Below are 18,212 nucleotides of genomic sequence, written 5' to 3'. Positions count from 1 at the left end.
TCACCTTGCAGGTGAGCTGAAAGAAGCTCAGACATAGATTTCAAAATGAAAGTGTTTATAAACCTTAAAAAGCAGCTTAAATATTTTTGAGCTTTTATATGAAGGTCAATGATACAATGATTCAAGGTGAAACAAAGTAAATGTGTGTGTCTACCACTGAGTCTCTGCATGACTGCTGCCATTTACTGAAGGGTCATTCTGATATTTATGAGATTTTATTTTGAAAAGCCATAAAAACTGGCATCACTTACAGTCCCTGATGAGTTTTAAAAAGTCTAGCACACTTCCTGTAACACCTGTTAGTCATTTAAACTTTGAATGACGTGTCTATGATAAAGAAAGGGTTTTTATCTGAGATGTCCTCCCAGTAAAATAAAGGCAAAGGGGGGTTCAAAGCTGAGGGAAAGTTAAACATCAAAATGTAGGTGGAATGATAATAAGAATAACTGGTGCTGATGCTCAGTTATTTAATTAAAAACTGTAAATCTCTAGGGGACCCGCAGGCTCTGTTTTAACACATAGTTTAAGGGTTTCTCTCAGAAGGGTGTCCTCACTCTTACATCATAAATAAAATCCCCAAGCAGTGAAACTCAGGAGGTTTATACTGAAAAGTCCGAGCAGAATTCCTGCTTGTTGTGCTAATAGAAACGGGCTAATTATCCCCCACTCAATTACACATATTGATCGTCTGCTTGGCTCCGGCTGCTGGAATTACACTAATGGTCCAAATGTGGTCCAGAACGACAGATAAATCAGGCTGAGTGTGTTAGAGGCTGAAGGGCTGCCAACACACTGCAGACACTCTGAGGAAACACCCTCAGCTGGTTCGGAGCCTCTCACCTGGATGTTTTATCGATATTCCACTAAACCAGGGGTCTCAAACTTAAATGAGCCATGGGCCAATCCTGGCACTGTCATCTCATTGGAGGGCCACTTTAGTGTTCAAGTAGTACAAAAAAACCAAACAAGAAACAAATCCACAAATATTTCAGAAAATGTTTTGTTTGTTTTTTATTTCAAATACTGTATAACAACACAATTTTTTTTCTCCCTCTTAACTAACTGAAGCCTTTCATTTAACTACCAAATAAACACATTGGTCCTCTCTTTCTGGCCACACACATGGCAGCACTTCTGCTATCATTTTGTTTGTATTCAACAATACAAAGTGGCAGCCCCCGGGCCGCCACTTTGAGACCCCTGCACTAAACAAACCTATGAAAGACACTTATCACATCAACTGCTTCATGAGCTGAAGGAAAGTTTTTTGGGGGGGGGTTTTATACCATAAATCTGCAGTTCATCTACCGTCCAGCAGAGGCAGCAGTGAATCTATCTCTATGTTAAAATTAACAAGTTTACAACCAGATAGAAAAACTGGTTTAGCCTCTAAAGATAATTTCTCTTTTCACAACAACTGTACAGGTGAAGAATGTTTTTAGAAAACAACTGTTTGCATTATTGGGGGCATGGCCTCTTTGATTGCAGACAGCTAGCCACCTGTCAAAGCTTCACCAAAGCCTCATTTTACTGAGTGTGGATGTTAATGTAACGCAAGTATGCAGATTAGTTGCTAACATAATTTAGCTCATCTTAAAAACTGTCAGATTCTTTCATCTGAGCACAGCGCCCCCCCCATCAGTAGCACTGATAACTGCAGGTGGTGAGTCTTCATCAAGTTTTCATTGAATGCCGTTTGTTTACTGAGATACTCCTGAGATCATTGCATTTAATTTAATACTATCAAACATAAAAGAGAATCATTGAAACTGTCAGGCAAATGTGGGCTGCTGAAATGAAAGTTTCCATGTTTTGCGATGTCACAGAAATCATTTATCTTATCTCTATCGTGATAATTCCTTTCTTCTGCGAGTCAGCTTCCTGTCTGTGGTTCTCTTACAGACTCTGATCATAATTCAGCTGCTGATGATTTGTCTCAGCAAAAAGTCTCAGGATTGTAGTGAAGATGAATCTCTGGGAGGTAAAAGCAGCCGTTAAATGTCAGCACTGCAGATGGGCTGCCTCGCAATAGCCTTCCTGTATGGCCATCACACTAATCCCGCCCACCAGCTCTTCCCAAAAGTTCCTTTTTAGTTGAACAACAAAAATCCAGCAGCTCAATTAGAGAACACATCAGGAAGCGACTCTGACGCGTCACACCAAGGACACCGTCCAAACAGCTGATCTATGACATTAGGAAATACCTGGCGACTACAACAGTAACCTACAGCCACATGAATGGACAGCTTGCCACGCCATGGAGTTGGCAGCTTCATGTTTAATAGTTGAAAAAATTTAAAGAAAACCTGCAGTTTGCAGGAACGCCACAAAGACAACTCAACTGAGCCATCAAAATTTAGGTGGAATGATAATAATAACTGGTGCTGATGGTCAGTTATTTAATTAAAAACTGTAAATCTCTAGGGGACCCGCAGGCTCCGTTTTAACACATCGTTTAAGGGTTTCTCTCGGAAGGGTGTCCTTGCTCTTACATCATAAATAAAATCCCCGAGGAGTGAAACTTTGTACTGAAAAGTCCGAGCAGAAGACAACTCAACTGAGCCACTGATGTTTGTCAGAAAATGCTGTCACGCTCAGGTGTACGGTTCAATGCAGCATGATGTGTTCAAGTGTCACTGTGTTTTTTTATTCTAGTACGATGTGTTCAGGGGCCCTCAGAGCTGTCAGTGTTTCCCCGCAGCCTCTCGGGGTAATGAGTCCTGAGATGAGGTGGCGGCAGCAGAGAGAGGTGGTCTCGCCTCGTCGCCTGCAGGAGCGGTGCTCTGCTGTCAGATGGATGTTTCTTTATAACAGTCGCAGATCTGACACGCTGAGAAACGGCGGAGGAGGCAGGAGAACTCTGATTGATGCACACCTCCCCCTCCTTGCTTCTCATGAACTCTTCATGAACCTCTCACTTTATTTGGTTTATTTCACAGCAGCTCAAATAATCAATCTCGCGCACACACACAATGTGTTCGATAACAGTGATGGGATGCAGCGTCTCCTCTGAGCTTAGCACCTGTAGATGGATCTCAAATGACGTCTCTGAGGATCACGTGATGCTGAGCCAATCACAGCATCTCAGATCCGAGACTTCTGCACCGACTTGCCTCAGTCAAACCCAACCATCAAATGATCTACTTCCTGTGAGGCATCATTGTTCTCACTATAATCAAATGAAACAAAATAACTGATTAAAAATGGTGAGGAAATGTCTGAGGACCGCCTTCTGTTCCTGTGGTCTTCCTGGGTGCTCCAGGGTCCTGGAGCCATGTGAGTTTACATTTTAAACAAAGTGATAGACAGCAACCTATCCAGGTGTGTCCCACCTCTCGCCCGTTGACTGTGCCCAACAGAGGGCGATGGTTTCTGTGAAGGTCGTCAGCATGATGCCTACAGACAAACATCTGCATGTTAATCAGTGACATCACTATGATGTCACACTGATCGTTCTTCACTTCACTCAGTTAAAAAGGCTCAGCTTCAGCCTGGATTCAACTCAAAATCCTGAGATTATTTCAGGTTTGCTCCACCTGTGACATACCTGCAGCGCTACCTGTCTGACACTGGTTTCCTCATAGACCAGTGCTGAGGGGAGCACATTGGTCATGTTTAGTGAAGCCAGGTTAAAAATTCTTCAGCAGCAGGTGAGGTTTGAGATGGCAGGAATTATGTTCTATGGTGTTTCATCACGCTGATGAGTCCGACTCTGCACACGTCAGGTAAAACCATCAGACGGGCTGAGAGCGAACACCTCCTCTCGGCCTTTTTGTGAGGAGCTGAATCTGCTCTGCTGAGATGAATCCTTTTGAGGCGTTGTCGTCATGGAGGATGAAGCTTTCTCTTTAAATTCACTCTGGCTCTTTGTGAGCAGAAACGTGACCGGGAGGGGGGGAGGGTGAGCCGCGCATCCGGCCAAAGCAGGGATTACGGTCGCTGACGGCCGTTTGAAGTGAGACGAATTTGGCGCGGAGGATTTGGTTAATTACAAAATGTCAGTCACGATCACGGCGGGGAGGTCCCTTCTCGTGTTCCTGTCAGAACCACACCGCCGCTCATCATCAAGCAGACACCAGAGGAGGAGACAGCGCCGCCAGCGTCACCACTCATTAATAACCCAGCAGCAGCTGAGGAGGAGGCATTTAAACAGCACCTCTCTGAGGTGATAGCTTAAAAGTGCAGCTTCCATTGACCCACATGTAACAAGAAGTAGATCTCAAGCTGAGATTTCTTTTGAGCAAGGCAGCACAGATAGAAAAACTCTCAACCCTGATGATGTCACACGGTGCGGGACTTACCTTTGTGTGTGAGGCAGCGGATGCTCTGTTTGCTCTGAATGTCCCACAGTCTAACCGTTTCATCGTGTGACCCTGACAGCAGCAGAGTCCCGTCCATCGACACTGAGAGACACGTCACCATGTTCCTGAGGAGAACACAGAACCACGATCAATACAGTTAATAAACCCTAATCAACAATCATCCTGAATCTTGATCATTGAAGTTAATCCACAGTAAACACCTGTTAGAAGGGCTTCCTCTGACGTGTGTTATTCACTACCATCTGGATTATTTCACTGATGGAGACAAGAGCTCTTCATCACACGTGTCGTTTTCCCCTCACCTGTTTTCAGTTTATGGTCGTTCATATTTCCTACCACACCCACTGCTTGGCGAGCTTGGAATTAATGAGGAGACAGCCCACCACCATTTATCGCCGTGATGTCACACCTCAGCCCAAGCAGACTCCCACAAGTCTGACGAGAAGCACCGTGAAAACGTGGACAATACTCTGCTGTGATAAAGAACTGGTCGCCTGGCATGGTCATATCCTGTTGACGGTCTACACGTTATTCATTTGTTTTCAAACATGGAGATAAAACTGTTTGTACAACACATTAAGTTTCTTAATTTTCTGCTACTCATATTAGGCCCCAGCCACACTCCGTCTGAAGCCCCGCCCCACTTGTTCTAACTTTGTGCTTAAACGTTGTGACTGTTACAGACGATGAAGGTTAATTATCGGTGGACTCGCTGACCTCCAAACGCTCGACGTGATCACCAGCGCCGCTCCTCGCACCGTACCGGAAACACAATTTGTTCCACACACATGAAAATACTCGCACTTCCTGTCACCGCCACAGAGAAATGGTTGGTGTCAGATTAAACTCACTGAAGAAATCCCGTCCTTTCTACAGATCTTCACCCTCTGCTTTCAGTGAACAAGCCTTTTACTGCAAAAGGAACAGGAAATGACCCAGGGCTATCCGCTGATATAAATCTTTACAGACAAATTTCCATCTTGTCACACAGTGGAAATTTGTGTTTGTTTTATGCTACGTTTTATTCTGATTTTAGCTTTCCAATGTTGTTTGCTGGGTGCAGCCGTGTTGGGGGAGGGACACCGTGGCTATTAGCCAGGCCAGCTTCACGGATGACGTTTCTGTCCAGTGTCTGTCTGTTTACAGGGCGGTGCCACGAGGGAAGTAGCAGCTAGCAAGAGACTCAAGTGCGGAGCGCAGCTGGGTTGTGATGTGACGAGCCTGATAGAGAGACAGGACAGAGATGGGAGTTTCTCCTCGTCCTCCTGAAACTAGGCTGGCGTGATCCAAAAATCAGAAGAGGAATTCCTCTCTCTTTGCACATATAAGGAACATTTGTCTTAGGTTGTAGGACAATTTTATCGCGGGACTGGGTGGGATTTAATGTACAAAGAACAGCTTATTGCAAAAGTTGTTCAAAAGAATTGTGTTTATTTATTCCTGGCCTCCTCCTCGGGGAATAAACTGCGTGTGATTAAGACCCGCTCAGTCTCTCCTCCCTGGGTTTCTGATACACGTGTTCCCCCTCGTATTCTAAGAACTTGTGGCGTGACATTTAGGCCCACCAGCTTTAATGTCCACACAGTTTTTTTCTCACTATTAAAAAAAAGAAGGTAAAAACGGTTCATCAAAGCTTCTAGCGTGAGACTTTATTTTGAAAAGAAGAAAAAAGAAAGCTGGTTTTCGTGCACACACACGACCATATTCCTGCAAACAAACGCCAGCGGCTGTCTCACCTGTGACCTTTAAACACCTGATTCCCCTCGCCATCCGACTGGAACGACTTTTCCCGACCGAGACTCTGCAAACAGTTCAAACAGGTCAACTTTATCGTCTCCCCTTAAAGCTGGGAGGAGTCAAAACATGATTGGGTGAGAAAATGAGACAGACTCACCTGGCTGCACAGAGACACTTGGAAAATATTTCCATCACTTCCTCCACAGAACACGAAGTACTCAGCAGGGTCAAAGGTCACAGACATGATCTCCACATCAAAGAGGATCGAGAGGAGTAGCTCGCCTGAGGACAGCTCCCATACCTAGACAATTAGCAGAAACAAACAGCTCTAAGACTGTGATGACTGATATTTTACTGTGCTGAGCTCTGATTGGTATGATTTAACCCATTACTACATGAACTGCAGACACAGATACAGTTTCAAGACACTAATTTGTTTAGAGAAACTAAACAAAGTAAGCTTCCTCCTCAATACCACGCTAACTCCTGCCCGCTTTACCTGGGTCACAGCTGTCTGGATCGCTGAGTGACATGAGCAGAGGTGCACAAACTCACCTTCACTGTCTGGTCTAAGGAGGCGGTGGCGACTCGAGCCTGAGCTCCCATCAGGCCGCAGTGCAGGTCTGTGATTGGCAGAGAGTGACGAGACATGATGTGGCGAGGCTCAGGGGCGTGGCTTACATCCAGTTGGACAACACTGAAACACAGTGAACAGAGTAAGTGAGTCAGAGATCCGTCTGGCACATCTCAGAGTCACAGGTGACGCGCTGACCTTACCAGGCAAGTCTGAATTTTATAAAACACACACACACCTAAAGCTGCACCTGCTGGACACTGCGCCTCTCTCCTGGCTGACTTCACATTTGTCTTCTTGTCATGAAACACCTTACTCCTGATTAAAAGCTACAGAACGCTCCAGATGTGTTTTCAGGTATGTCTCACCTTGACAGACTCCACACCAGAGCCAGGTTGTCTTTTCCACCAGAAACAAAATGGCTGCTGTCATCAGTGAACTTCAGACAGGTGACGTCCTGATAGTGACGACTGAGGACAGACAGCAGTTTACCTGTGCACACCTGATCAGTGAGAAAACAAAGTAAACAAACCTGAACAAAGAGACAAAAAAAAAACCCTAAAAACGACAAAAACATAAAAGGAAGAACTGTCTCTCTAAGCTCTTCCTGAAATGTTTGAATCCTCGTTCCAATCAGCTCCTTCAGCCTCTGATCACCTCCATATGTCTGCTGGAGCTTTATTCTAACATTGAACCTGCAGGAGGTCCAGATGTTCTCATGAACCAGTTTTAGTGAGTTAGTCTTAGCACAGCACGAGCTGATCTCCAATCCTGTGTTCACATTTCACTTTCCAAACCCTCCTCCATGCATTCAGCTTCTACTGTTTCCTCTCTGATGAACAGGATGGAAACCGCTGAGGAGCTCTGAGATGGTGATGCTCTTTCTTAAACTCCTCTGTCAGCAGCATCTAAGCAGCTTTTTGTGGTGTCAGTAAGTCAATAATGAGCTTTTATGTTAAACACCTGGAGATGCTTAAAGACGTGTTTTTTGTTCAGATTAACTTTATCTGTTAGTTCTTCAGAGAACACAAGAATATGAGAATCTGTTCTCCACACGAATGTGGGTAGTTGAGCTTCTTATTCTTGTGTGGGTTCTCTCCTGGTTCTCAGATTTCCTTCCCCAGTCCAAGTCCTGACTGAGCCTGAGTGCTGATCCATCTCTATGTTAACCCTGTGATAAACTGGAGACCTGTCAATGTGTACCTGGTGTCACCTATAGCTCAGATAATCTCCTCCCCCAGCAAGACTAAATTAAATAAGAGTGAAACAGATGGATGGATGTATTCTAAACTTTGTTTGGTCAATATTTTCTTTTTGGTAACAACTGTTCCTGTAATATTGGAAAGTCTGTTTTTTTGGGGGGGGGTTTTTTCTAAATGGTGCCACATTTGTAGAGAAAAGGCATTCGTGGGTTGAGCAACAGAGTTCAGTTATGTGGGCTGTACCCATGACAAACCAAATCTTCTCTGCCAATGCTAAACAGCTGCTATTGACTCTCTTTTGTGTAACATATATTGGATCGGATGATTGAAGTCTGAAGAAACAAGACATGTTTAAGAGTTTATTTACTGAACTGAACAATCAGGGGCCTCACGAGCATCTGTACAAACCACACAGAGCCACAACAGCCTGGCACCTCCTCATCACACTGGTCACCAGCTTGGTCACAGACTGGTGAAATCCCATTCATCAAAGGGCAGATTGCTTACGCTTGATTGATGAGTGACCAGGATGAATGAATGCTGCTGAACAGTAACTTCACATCAGTAGAGTTACTGAAAGAACTTGTGATTTGCATCATGCTGTCTGCCTATTGAGTCGTACAGCACAGGCTAAACAGGATCTTAAAAATTAATAAATTACATTCAGCCAATCGGAGCTTGAATAGACTCACCTCCCACAGGTAAATGGCCTCAGCGACTCCAGCAGCAAGAAAGAGTCCATTAGGTGAAGCAGAAAGACAAGTGACCACACCGGGACACACGATCTTCTGCTGCAGCTGATCCTGAACAACAAAAGAACAAGTGGGTGTGTCTACGAGGGAAGATCAACATATCCAGGCTTACTCTGTTCGCTGGCTTAACAAAATTTAAAAAGCCCAGTCAGAGATTATCAGAGACCATGAATATCAGAACATGGGCATCAGCTTGGTGTTTAACCCCCCATCTTCTTTTCTGCTTTAGGCTCTGAGCATGATCAGACATTCAATTTTCACTTCAATACCATTTTATTTATATACATCACCAAATCACAGCAACAGTTGCCCTAAGGTAATGCCATCCAGGTACCACACTTCATGGAGCTGTATACATTTCAGAGCTCTGATGTGTCACATTAGAAACAAACATAAACCCCAGCAAACATTTTTATTGTGACGCTTTGTGTGCTTCTGATGATTGGGTATTTCCAGCAGCATTTCTTTTTATTTTCTTTAAAGACATCTATCAGAGTTGCTACAGGAAATTAAAAGAGGAAACGCAGTGTGAATAACATTTTTGCTACCAAAATAAAACTAGATCAAATACAATAAAGCAAGAACTGAAAACAATATTTGATGATCTCCATTATGCGCTGAGCAGTTCAGATTACCCGAGGTCCCTGAGCGGGTCCTGGAGAGCGCCACATCTGGAGACTATTGTCCTACTTCTTTAACGCCCCTCCAAGCACCAGCACAGCTGCTCCTCTGATAGGAGGACATGGGGCTTAGTTGATGCATTTTGTGGAACATGACCCAGTGGTCTTAGCTAACTATAGGCCAATCTCCAACCTTCCTTTCATATCAAAAACACTTGAAAAAGTAGTTGTCAAACATCTCTGATCATCTGCAGAGAAATGGCTTATTTGAAGAGTTTCAATCAGGTTTCAGAGCTCATCACAGCACAAAAACAGCTTTAGTGAAGGTTACAAATGATCGTCTTATGGCCTCTGACAGTGGACTCATCTTTCTGCTTGTCCTGCTATACCTCAGTGCAGTGTTCGATACTATCCAATCCATGAAGCCTGATAACACACACCAAGTAGTTAAACTGCAGGACTGTCTTAAAGATAAAGACCTGGATGACCTCTAATTTTCTGCTTCCAAATTCAGATATCAAACTGAGGTGATGGAACCTTCAAGGGAAAGTCAGACACAGGTCAGCAAGGTTCAAACAACAGGTGATCAGCGACCATCACCACAGTGACCTGCAGCACACCCTCAACACTGAAAACGGCTCTGCGTACCTGCTGTACCACCAGGTGTGTCCATGTTACATTTGAGCAGCAGGCTTTCAAGGTAGAATGCTTCACAGAGAAACTGCACATCTGTAGGATGTCTCAACAACACCTGTGTGTACTAACACAGCAGTCTGTGCGAAAACACGTGGACTCACGAATCAGCTTTAACGCTGAGCTGCAGCCATCACACAGTTAAGGTGTGAGGACAGATAAACGGGATTCGGTAGGGGGTTCGAGTGGTTCTGACAACGGCTCTACTTTTTCTTTTTCACAGAATTAAAGTGTCAGCTTTCTAAACGCTTTGTTTACACCTTTAGAGGGACTGCGGGTTTTTGAGCCCCTGTCCGCGCTGAGCGGCGGAGCGTTACTTTGGTGACTCTCGCCTAGTGAGCGAGGTGGGCTCAGGTGAGCTCAGCTGGGCCAGGTGCTGTCCTACCTTTCTCTGCAGCTCCCACACGTTGATGAAGTTCTTGCCGAGCTGCGCGGACAGCAGGTACTCCCCGCCGAGCACCGTGAGGCTGCGCGCGCCGCTGTTCCCGCCGCGGTACGAGAGCAGACTGGAGCCGCTGTGCGGGTCGAACACGGTGCAGTTCCACAGCTGGGACCCCGAATCGCTGCTCAGCAGGACCTCCAGAGGAGCCGCCATCATCCACACACACACCGGCCACCGCCGTACACTCTACGTCACGTCCGAGACCGATACGTCACGTCCGGGCGCGGTGCACTGTGGGAGATGTAGGGACAGGCTCTATTTAGAAACACCTGTTTTTCTCCAAATATATTTAACACAAGTAAAAATAAAACTTAGAGCACGGGAGGCGTTATTTATACAAACATTCTAAACAAATGATAAATCATTCAGGTTTTTACTCACCTGAAAGCAAATATGAATATTTTGCATAATTAAACCTCCATTTTAAGAACCGCACATTTTTACCCCTCAACCATAAAAGGCTGATGGGGTATGATCATCCCCCTGCTGGGAGGCCAGCGTGGACACCGAGGTTTGTGAATGCGATAACTCAAGAACATATTGGAGTTTTAATTCGACAGCGCAGGTGTCGCTACAAAAATCTTGGACGAGTTCAAATCTCAAAAGAATATCCTTAAGCTCTTTGGAAACTTTATTTATACACTGACACACATTACATCCTGTCTTTCAAAGCGAACATTCCTGCGTTCCACCCGCTCATTTGGCAGCATACGTGCCGTCACGGATAAACTGTGCCCCCTTGTGGTGACAACTAAAATACTGCGTCTCAGTCAAACAATAACACGAATGCAGTCCAACACATTTCACAACTTGAGTACACAAATTAAATATCTCAACAAGCTTTCTCGTTTCTAGACTGATAAAACCATGATGATTTTATTTTATTGCGCTTTCATTGAATCCGTTTTATCTTTTCTTTGGTGTTGTGGTTATCTGTAAAGAAAAGGAACCACATCTGAACCTAACATGCCTTTACAGACAGTTACAGTGGCTGGCCGGTTCACTTTTCTGGACTCAAACCCTTTGCACAGTGAATTTCAGTTTCAATCAGTCAGTGAAGCAACATTAGGTCTCTATATTCTCTATCCTTGTTACTACTTGAATTAATAATTGATCAAGACACTGATTGATTACAGAAACCTGGTTACAGTAGGATGATTATAATAGTTTAAATAAATCAACACCCCTGAGTTAACTGTCAGAATCCTCTTAACACAGGACGATGAGAGGGTGTGGCAGGCTGCAATCTTTTCCTCCAGCTTATTGATCCACCAAAGACCCAGACAGAATTTTAATTCATTTGAAAGCCTGACACTTACCCATGTCTAAATTTAAAATATAGTTTTATTTGTTGTTATCTATCGTCCAACATGGGCCTTACTTAAAGTATTGTCTGATTTCTCAGACCTTTATCTGATTTAGTGCTCAGATAAATATATTATTTTGGTTGATATTTAACATCACTTCAATTCAAGTTAGTTTTATATATATATAGCACCAAATCACAACAACAGTTGACTCAAAGCATTTAATATTGTAGGCTAAAGACATTCCCATTATACAGAGAAACCCCAAAAATCTCCTCCAGCAGAACCATGCTCTGGGAGGGGCTGCCGTCTACCGCAACCACTTGGGGGTGAGGGAACGTAGACAGGACAAAAGGCATGCTGTGGAAGAGAGCAAGACATGATCGATAACTCGTAGTTAAATGGAGAGTAGTGTATAAAGCACATGGTGAGTTAAAAGAGGTAAGAGCAGGAGAAGTGCTCACTGCATCATGGGAAACCAGCAGTCTGAGAGTGACGTGCTGTATTGGGGTGATATGGTACTATAAAGTCTTTAAGATAAAATAATGGGCCTGATTATTCAAGACCTTGTATGTGAAGAGAATGATTTTAAATTTTAAATCCATTCTGGATTTAACAGGCAGCCAGTGAAGAGCCAGTATGGGAGTAAAATGCCATTTGTTTCTAGTCCCTGTCAGTACTCTTGCTGAAGCATTTTGAACCAACTGAATGCTTTTCATAGAGTTTTTAGGACATTCTGACAATAACAAATTACACTAGTCCAGCCTAGAAGTAATAAATGCATAAACAAGTTTTTCAGCATCACTCTGAGCCAAGATGTTTCTAATTTTAGAGCTATTGTGCAAATGGAAGAAAGCAGTCATAAATATTTGTATAATGTGCATATTAAAGGGCATATCCTGGTCAAAAACGACACCAAAATTCCACACAGTGTCGCTGGAGGCCAAGGTAATGCCATCCAGAGTAAGAATCTGGTTAGATACCATATTTCTATTTTTAGGGCCAACCACAATAACCTCAGTTTTATCTGAATTTGCCATGGACATGAGAAATGTCCATGGCAAGCAGGAAATTAGATGTGATCCAGGGTTTTGTGTCTGTAAGACATGTACTTTTAGCTTTATAGTCACAGAATAAATGATCTGAACAAGTTCAGAAATGCTTTTAGCCTAAATAATAGAATAGAATAGCCTTTTATTGATATTGTTCATGTACAATATGATTGTAAAACATCTTAATAAAAAGTAGCTTTTATCTCTAGGTAAAATACAACTTTTTAACATCTACCCCTGGGAGATGAACAGGAGAAGTGGCCTGTCTAGGAGTAGACTGTGTGTGTGTGTGTGTGTGTTTTAAAACTATATACGACAATTCTTGGTAACAGGTGGTGGCATCCCTAGTAGCCCTGAAACCATAGAGTTAAACCTGAAGTTACCATGATAACCAAAAACCCTGCCTCTTGCAGAGTTATGACTCTGCTGTGTGTCATGCTGGTAGAGATAACCCGAAAACTGTGAATTTACATCAGCTGTCAGCAGTCTACCCTACCTGCTCAGGTGTATTGACGGCTGACAACATTTCACAAACGAACACTCAGGAACTAAAAGTATAAAAAAGTACTATCAGTGCTACAAGTACACGATTATTACTTGATCATTACATGAGAACAGGTGGAACAGCACACCTGTACATGTTCCAGGACAACATGAAGGAAACTAATTTTTGTTAAAGCACAAAACCAAAGCACAAAAAAACAGTAGAGAACTACTGTCCTGCTGGAAAATAATGAGGGCCAAAAGTCTGAAAAAGCAGAAATGTCCCCACAGAGTGGGTCAAACACACTGTGCTGATGTAAACAGTCTGTGGGCTCGTCAGTTTAATTAATCCTGACCAGCTGCTCCTGGTAATCCTCCTTCCTCTGTCCCTCTGACCAATCAGAGCACCTGATGTCATCCTCGCTCTTCACCCCTCCTCGTGTGTGTATGTGTTCAGCCTCTTTGTGGTTGACCGGTTGCCGCGGCAGCAGCAGTGTGAGGACGGAGTTTGTATGAAGCGTCGTTGTTTTCCTCTGAGAGGAGACCACAGCCTGCTGACCCCTGACACACACACACTGTGAGTAATACACACATGCATACATGCCGTGAGTAACACACACAATCACACACACACACACCATAAGTAACACACACGCCGTGAGTAATATATACACACACACACACACGTTGACTAACGAAGCTCAAACAGTTTTATGAAGAAGCTGTTCTTTAGTTCTGTGCTCTTAATTACATCATTATGACTTGGTGATTAAATTAACTGCAGAGCAGCTGACTGGTCACCGTTACCTTTAGTGACAAACACCTGAATCTTGTTTTACCAGATAATGGGGAAAAACTAGAAATGGGTTAAACAAACACTGAAATCAAAACACTAAAGAAGTTATTTTTTAAATATATTTTTCTTCACAAAAATAATAAATTATTTTTAAAAAAATAAGGCAAAAAAAGATTGTTTTATGATGAAACAAAAAAAATCGATAAATACTAACTAAAGGCTTCACTGACAAATCTGATTTTGTAGATTACAGTTTTATTTTTAACCTTCTCTCTAAAACCATTAAGAATCAGTTTTTACATGTCTCACTATTTCAGCCTGGGGTTGAGGCAATGTGATCAGGTGCAGTCAGGGGGTGTGGCTCCTCTCTCAGGAGGCTCATCCAGCAGCAAACCCAACACCGCGTCGGCCAGGCAGCGGCCAGCAGCATCTCCGACTCGTCGTCTGCGGTTTGAGGATGAGACGGAAAAGGAGGCGGAATCTCGTTACCTGGAGCGACAGCGGCAGAAGAGACAGACGGGGAACTGCGGAGTTGGTGTGGTGATGTCCAAACCAGACTTGAACCTGTACATCAATGGCACGGCGGAGGCAGGGCACGCGGTCGGCAAGCAGCCAAGGGGGCGAACAGTGGTGAGCAGAGCAGGTCAGAATCACACCTGTGAGAGAGGAATAAGATGCGGAGTCAATCTCTGGCAACACTCACCTGGAACTGACAAGAGGGGGAGCCTAAACAGACAGCACCTTAACCTGCGGACTGAACCAATCAGAGAGACCTACATCGGCTCTGTCACCAGTGTGGAAAAGGATGGGGCTTACACACAGGTGAGACGGCAATCATTGGAGCTAAATGGAGCCCAGGTGACTTTTCATCAAGCCATGCCCTACGCTGGCCTGCCAACCAACCCCTATGCCCCTCACTCAATGGGGCTGTGTACTACCCACCCGCCCAAACTGCACAGAGAGCATCAATTGGGGCCTGAGCCTAGGGAGAGGAGAGGGCGTGAGGTGGAGGAAGATCTGAACAACATGATGAAGAACTCCTCATCCTCCTCAGAGAGGAGCGCAGACACAACAGGTGAGAACTTATCTCCTGAAAAACATTTGCCTACACACTTTGTGTTGAGCTAAGAAATTTACCTGCTAAATCACCACAGTAACTGGTGCTGAAGGCATCGCCTAGTCAGGATCAGGTGATGTTCAGAGTTTGAGTTTAAAATCAGCTGAAGAATTTCCTTTGATTCTTTTATGTGCAGCTTTATGTGCAGTCGATGAAGCTGCGGCAGCTCAGACTGAACATTCCTGTGTTCGTGTGCTGTTGCAGAAAATGTCTAAATGTTGTTCTGCTTGATTATGATCTGCTGCTTAGTCTCTTTCACACTGCTGCAAACACAGAAAACACACCAAGCATAACTGTTCAACAATTTACATTAATTCACGCTGATCTGATTTCCACATCTTCTTAATCACCCTGTGGGACAGGAAGCTTGTATGTTAATGTGGATTCACTGCGATTCCGATCTTAATTTTACCACTCTGTGCCACAAATCACCAGATTAAACAGCTACTGCACCGTTCGTCTCTCAGATTATTTATATTAGAATTTTATGTTCTTTACAGATTTTTATCTCTATTTTTATCATCATCATCATCTTCTGATAATGGCTCTAACTGGACTGGCAGGACTCACAGATATTACTGTATTTAGTGCAGAGGAAGAGTCACAAGACATATGAAATGCCCATTTTTATGTGAGCGCACTCAGAGCCTGAAGCCCAGTTTAACAGAGAAAGTTGATAACCAGTATGCTGACACCCATCATCTCTGACTGGGATTTTAAGTTTTGTTGAGCCAGCTAACACAGCAAAAGCCTGGATATCTTGAACTTCCTTGTACCTTCTGTTGTACCTCTAAACATAAACATGAGGCTACCATTTAATCTGTGAGCAGTTTGTTTGGCCTCCAGAGTTCACTGCAGAGCTGCACATGATATCACATGCGCCTCTAAACACACCTTAACCTCTAGATTTCTAATTTGTTTACAGCTGAGAGTCATCCCCCGCCCACCTCAGAGCCAATGAGAGCAGAGCTCCACCAACTTGACGTTTCACTTCCTCCACAGTGAGTTTGTGTGATTTCATTGACAGCTGGTCAAGGAGATGAGCGTCACACCTGGATTCATGTGTTTCATGAGTTTAGTTGCAGCAGCCTAACTGATCGCTTATTTGGTTTAATTGTGTTTTGATCACATGCTCATCCCCGCTATTCAATTCAACTCAATTATATTTATTCATCACCAAATCACAACAGTTGCCTCAAGGCGGATATTGTAATGTAGACCCTACAATATTACATACAGAGAAAAACCCAACAATCATATGACCCCCTATGAGCAGGCACTTTGGCGACAGCGGGAAGGAAAAACTCCCTTTTAACAGGAAGAAACCCCAGCAGAGGGAGGGGCCATCTGCCGCGACTGGTTGGAGTGAGAGCAGCAGGACAGGATAAAAGACATGCTGTGGAAGAGAGCCAGAGATTAATAACAAGTATGATTCAATGCAGAGAGGTCTATAATGTATAATGTAAATGTGTGGACCTCCACAATTAACCTTAGTGTGTAAAGAGGACTCTCCATTTACATGAACAAATTGGAGTCTATTAGATAGATATGATACAACCCACTGCAGCGCAGTACCTGTAATACCTACAGCATGCTCTAATCAATCATTTTAACAGAAAATTATGGTCACAACAGTATTGAACACTGCACTGAGGTCCAGCAGGACAAGTACAGAGATGAGTCCACTGTCAGAGGTCAGAGGCCAGTAATGGTTTAACTACAGCCGATTATTAGAGATAGATTGATCATATTAAAGATTGAAGCATTAATTAATGGCAGGACTTCTTTCAACAGTCTTGTAGGAATGGGGTCTAAAAGACACGTTGATGGTTTAGAGGAAGCAATTACTGAAGTTAACTCAGAAAGATCAATACACTGTTTAAATCCAGCTGTGATCTCAGGTGTTTCCAGGTGAGGTGTCATGTGACTGATCTCATTGATCTGTGTTGCAGTTTAAGCAGCAGAGAAGATTCCTCCCGTCTTTCTCTGCGACGTTTTTTCTCCACCGTCACACTGAGCAGGACTCGAACCAGCAGCCTCGACCGCCTCTGCTCACGGACCCATGAGCGAACCCACCCCTCCCTCGCTGACTCCACCTCCTCAATTTCCAGGAACTCCTCCAGCCTGGTGAAGAAAACTTTATCTGTTGAGTCGCTCAGTGTGGTAAGAACATGAATTATACATCTATCTATCTATCTATCTATCTATCTATCTATCTATCTATCTATCTATCTATCTATCTATCTATCTATATATCTATATATATATATATATATGGTGAGACTACTTCTTTAACCCATCTGTTTCCTGTCTGTTCAGCAGGAAGTACCACTTTTCCAGTCAAGAAAGTCATCTTTGGAGCTGAAGAAGAAGAAAGATCGTTCTGCGAACTATAAACCAGCTGCTGAACAGTAAGACACACACTTCTCTTTTCTACCCTGATACTCTTTTCTACCCCTGATACTTTCCAGCCCATCACAGCCTATCCACCTGTTTGTCTCTCAGGTCCTTACCTGGTAGTCTTGGCGTCAAAGACATCAGTTGTCCCTCTTCAGTTTGCTCTGTTGGGCGGATTCTTCAGATTTGCCCTGATGGGACATTTTTATTGGAGCTTAAGCGACCAGTGGGTCAGACGTTTGGCTTCATCATCAGCAGAGGAAGAGGACGACGTGACACTGGTACTAACTCTACCGACACTTCCCCTAATACTTAATATATATAAGTATTTTCACCTTACTAAATGGTAAATGGCCTGTATTTGTATAGCGCTTTTACTAGTCCCCCTAGGGACCCCAAAGCGCTTTACACACCCAGTCATCCACCCATTCACACACACATTCACACACTGGTGGAGGGAAGCTACAGTTGTAGCCACAGCTGCCCTGGGGCAGACTGACAGAAGCGAGGCTGCCATATCACGCCATCAGCCTTTCTGGCCAACACCAGTAGGCAGTAGGTGAAGTGTCTTGCCCAAGGACACAACGACCGAGACTGTCGAACCGGCAACCTTTCGATCACAAGGCGAACTCCCAACTCTTGAGCCACGATCGCCCCACTGATACTACTGATATCATCTTAAATACTACTCCATCCATCCATCCATCCATCCATCCAT

The 18,212-nt window shown here is 43.9% G+C and overlaps 2 protein-coding genes across 2 annotated transcripts in view; one reads left to right on the top strand and one right to left on the bottom strand.

The window, feature by feature from the left end:
• Window positions 1-10,568, bottom strand: part of wdr18 (WD repeat domain 18) — a 20,123-nt gene extending 9,555 nt beyond the window's left edge. Inside the window, exons 1-7 of the mRNA XM_005732388.1 lie at window positions 10,286-10,568; window positions 8,528-8,638; window positions 7,002-7,135; window positions 6,615-6,756; window positions 6,217-6,360; window positions 6,059-6,123; window positions 4,302-4,426 (exon numbers count right to left, since the gene is read on the bottom strand). Coding sequence (XP_005732445.1) covers window positions 4,302-4,426; window positions 6,059-6,123; window positions 6,217-6,360; window positions 6,615-6,756; window positions 7,002-7,135; window positions 8,528-8,638; window positions 10,286-10,498 — 934 coding nt within the window. The 5' untranslated portion in view covers window positions 10,499-10,568. The remainder of the gene's footprint in view (window positions 1-4,301; window positions 4,427-6,058; window positions 6,124-6,216; window positions 6,361-6,614; window positions 6,757-7,001; window positions 7,136-8,527; window positions 8,639-10,285) is intronic.
• A 1,551-nt stretch (window positions 10,569-12,119) lies between these two features.
• The window catches only part of kiaa1614 (KIAA1614 ortholog), a 9,617-nt gene continuing 3,524 nt past the window's right edge, over window positions 12,120-18,212 (top strand). Inside the window, exons 1-7 of the mRNA XM_013910623.1 lie at window positions 12,120-12,151; window positions 13,642-13,761; window positions 14,298-15,055; window positions 16,023-16,098; window positions 17,050-17,260; window positions 17,420-17,508; window positions 17,603-17,775. Of these exons, the coding sequence (XP_013766077.1) occupies window positions 12,120-12,151; window positions 13,642-13,761; window positions 14,298-15,055; window positions 16,023-16,098; window positions 17,050-17,260; window positions 17,420-17,508; window positions 17,603-17,775 (1,459 nt within the window). The remainder of the gene's footprint in view (window positions 12,152-13,641; window positions 13,762-14,297; window positions 15,056-16,022; window positions 16,099-17,049; window positions 17,261-17,419; window positions 17,509-17,602; window positions 17,776-18,212) is intronic.

Source organism: Pundamilia nyererei, unplaced genomic scaffold, assembly GCF_000239375.1.
Source record: "Pundamilia nyererei isolate P.nyererei 1_Seehausen unplaced genomic scaffold, PunNye1.0 scaffold00046, whole genome shotgun sequence".
NCBI classification, from domain to species: Eukaryota; Metazoa; Chordata; class Actinopteri; order Cichliformes; family Cichlidae; genus Pundamilia; species Pundamilia nyererei.
Note: the sequence above shows the minus strand (reverse complement) of the source record. Positions and strands in the feature narration are given on the sequence as shown.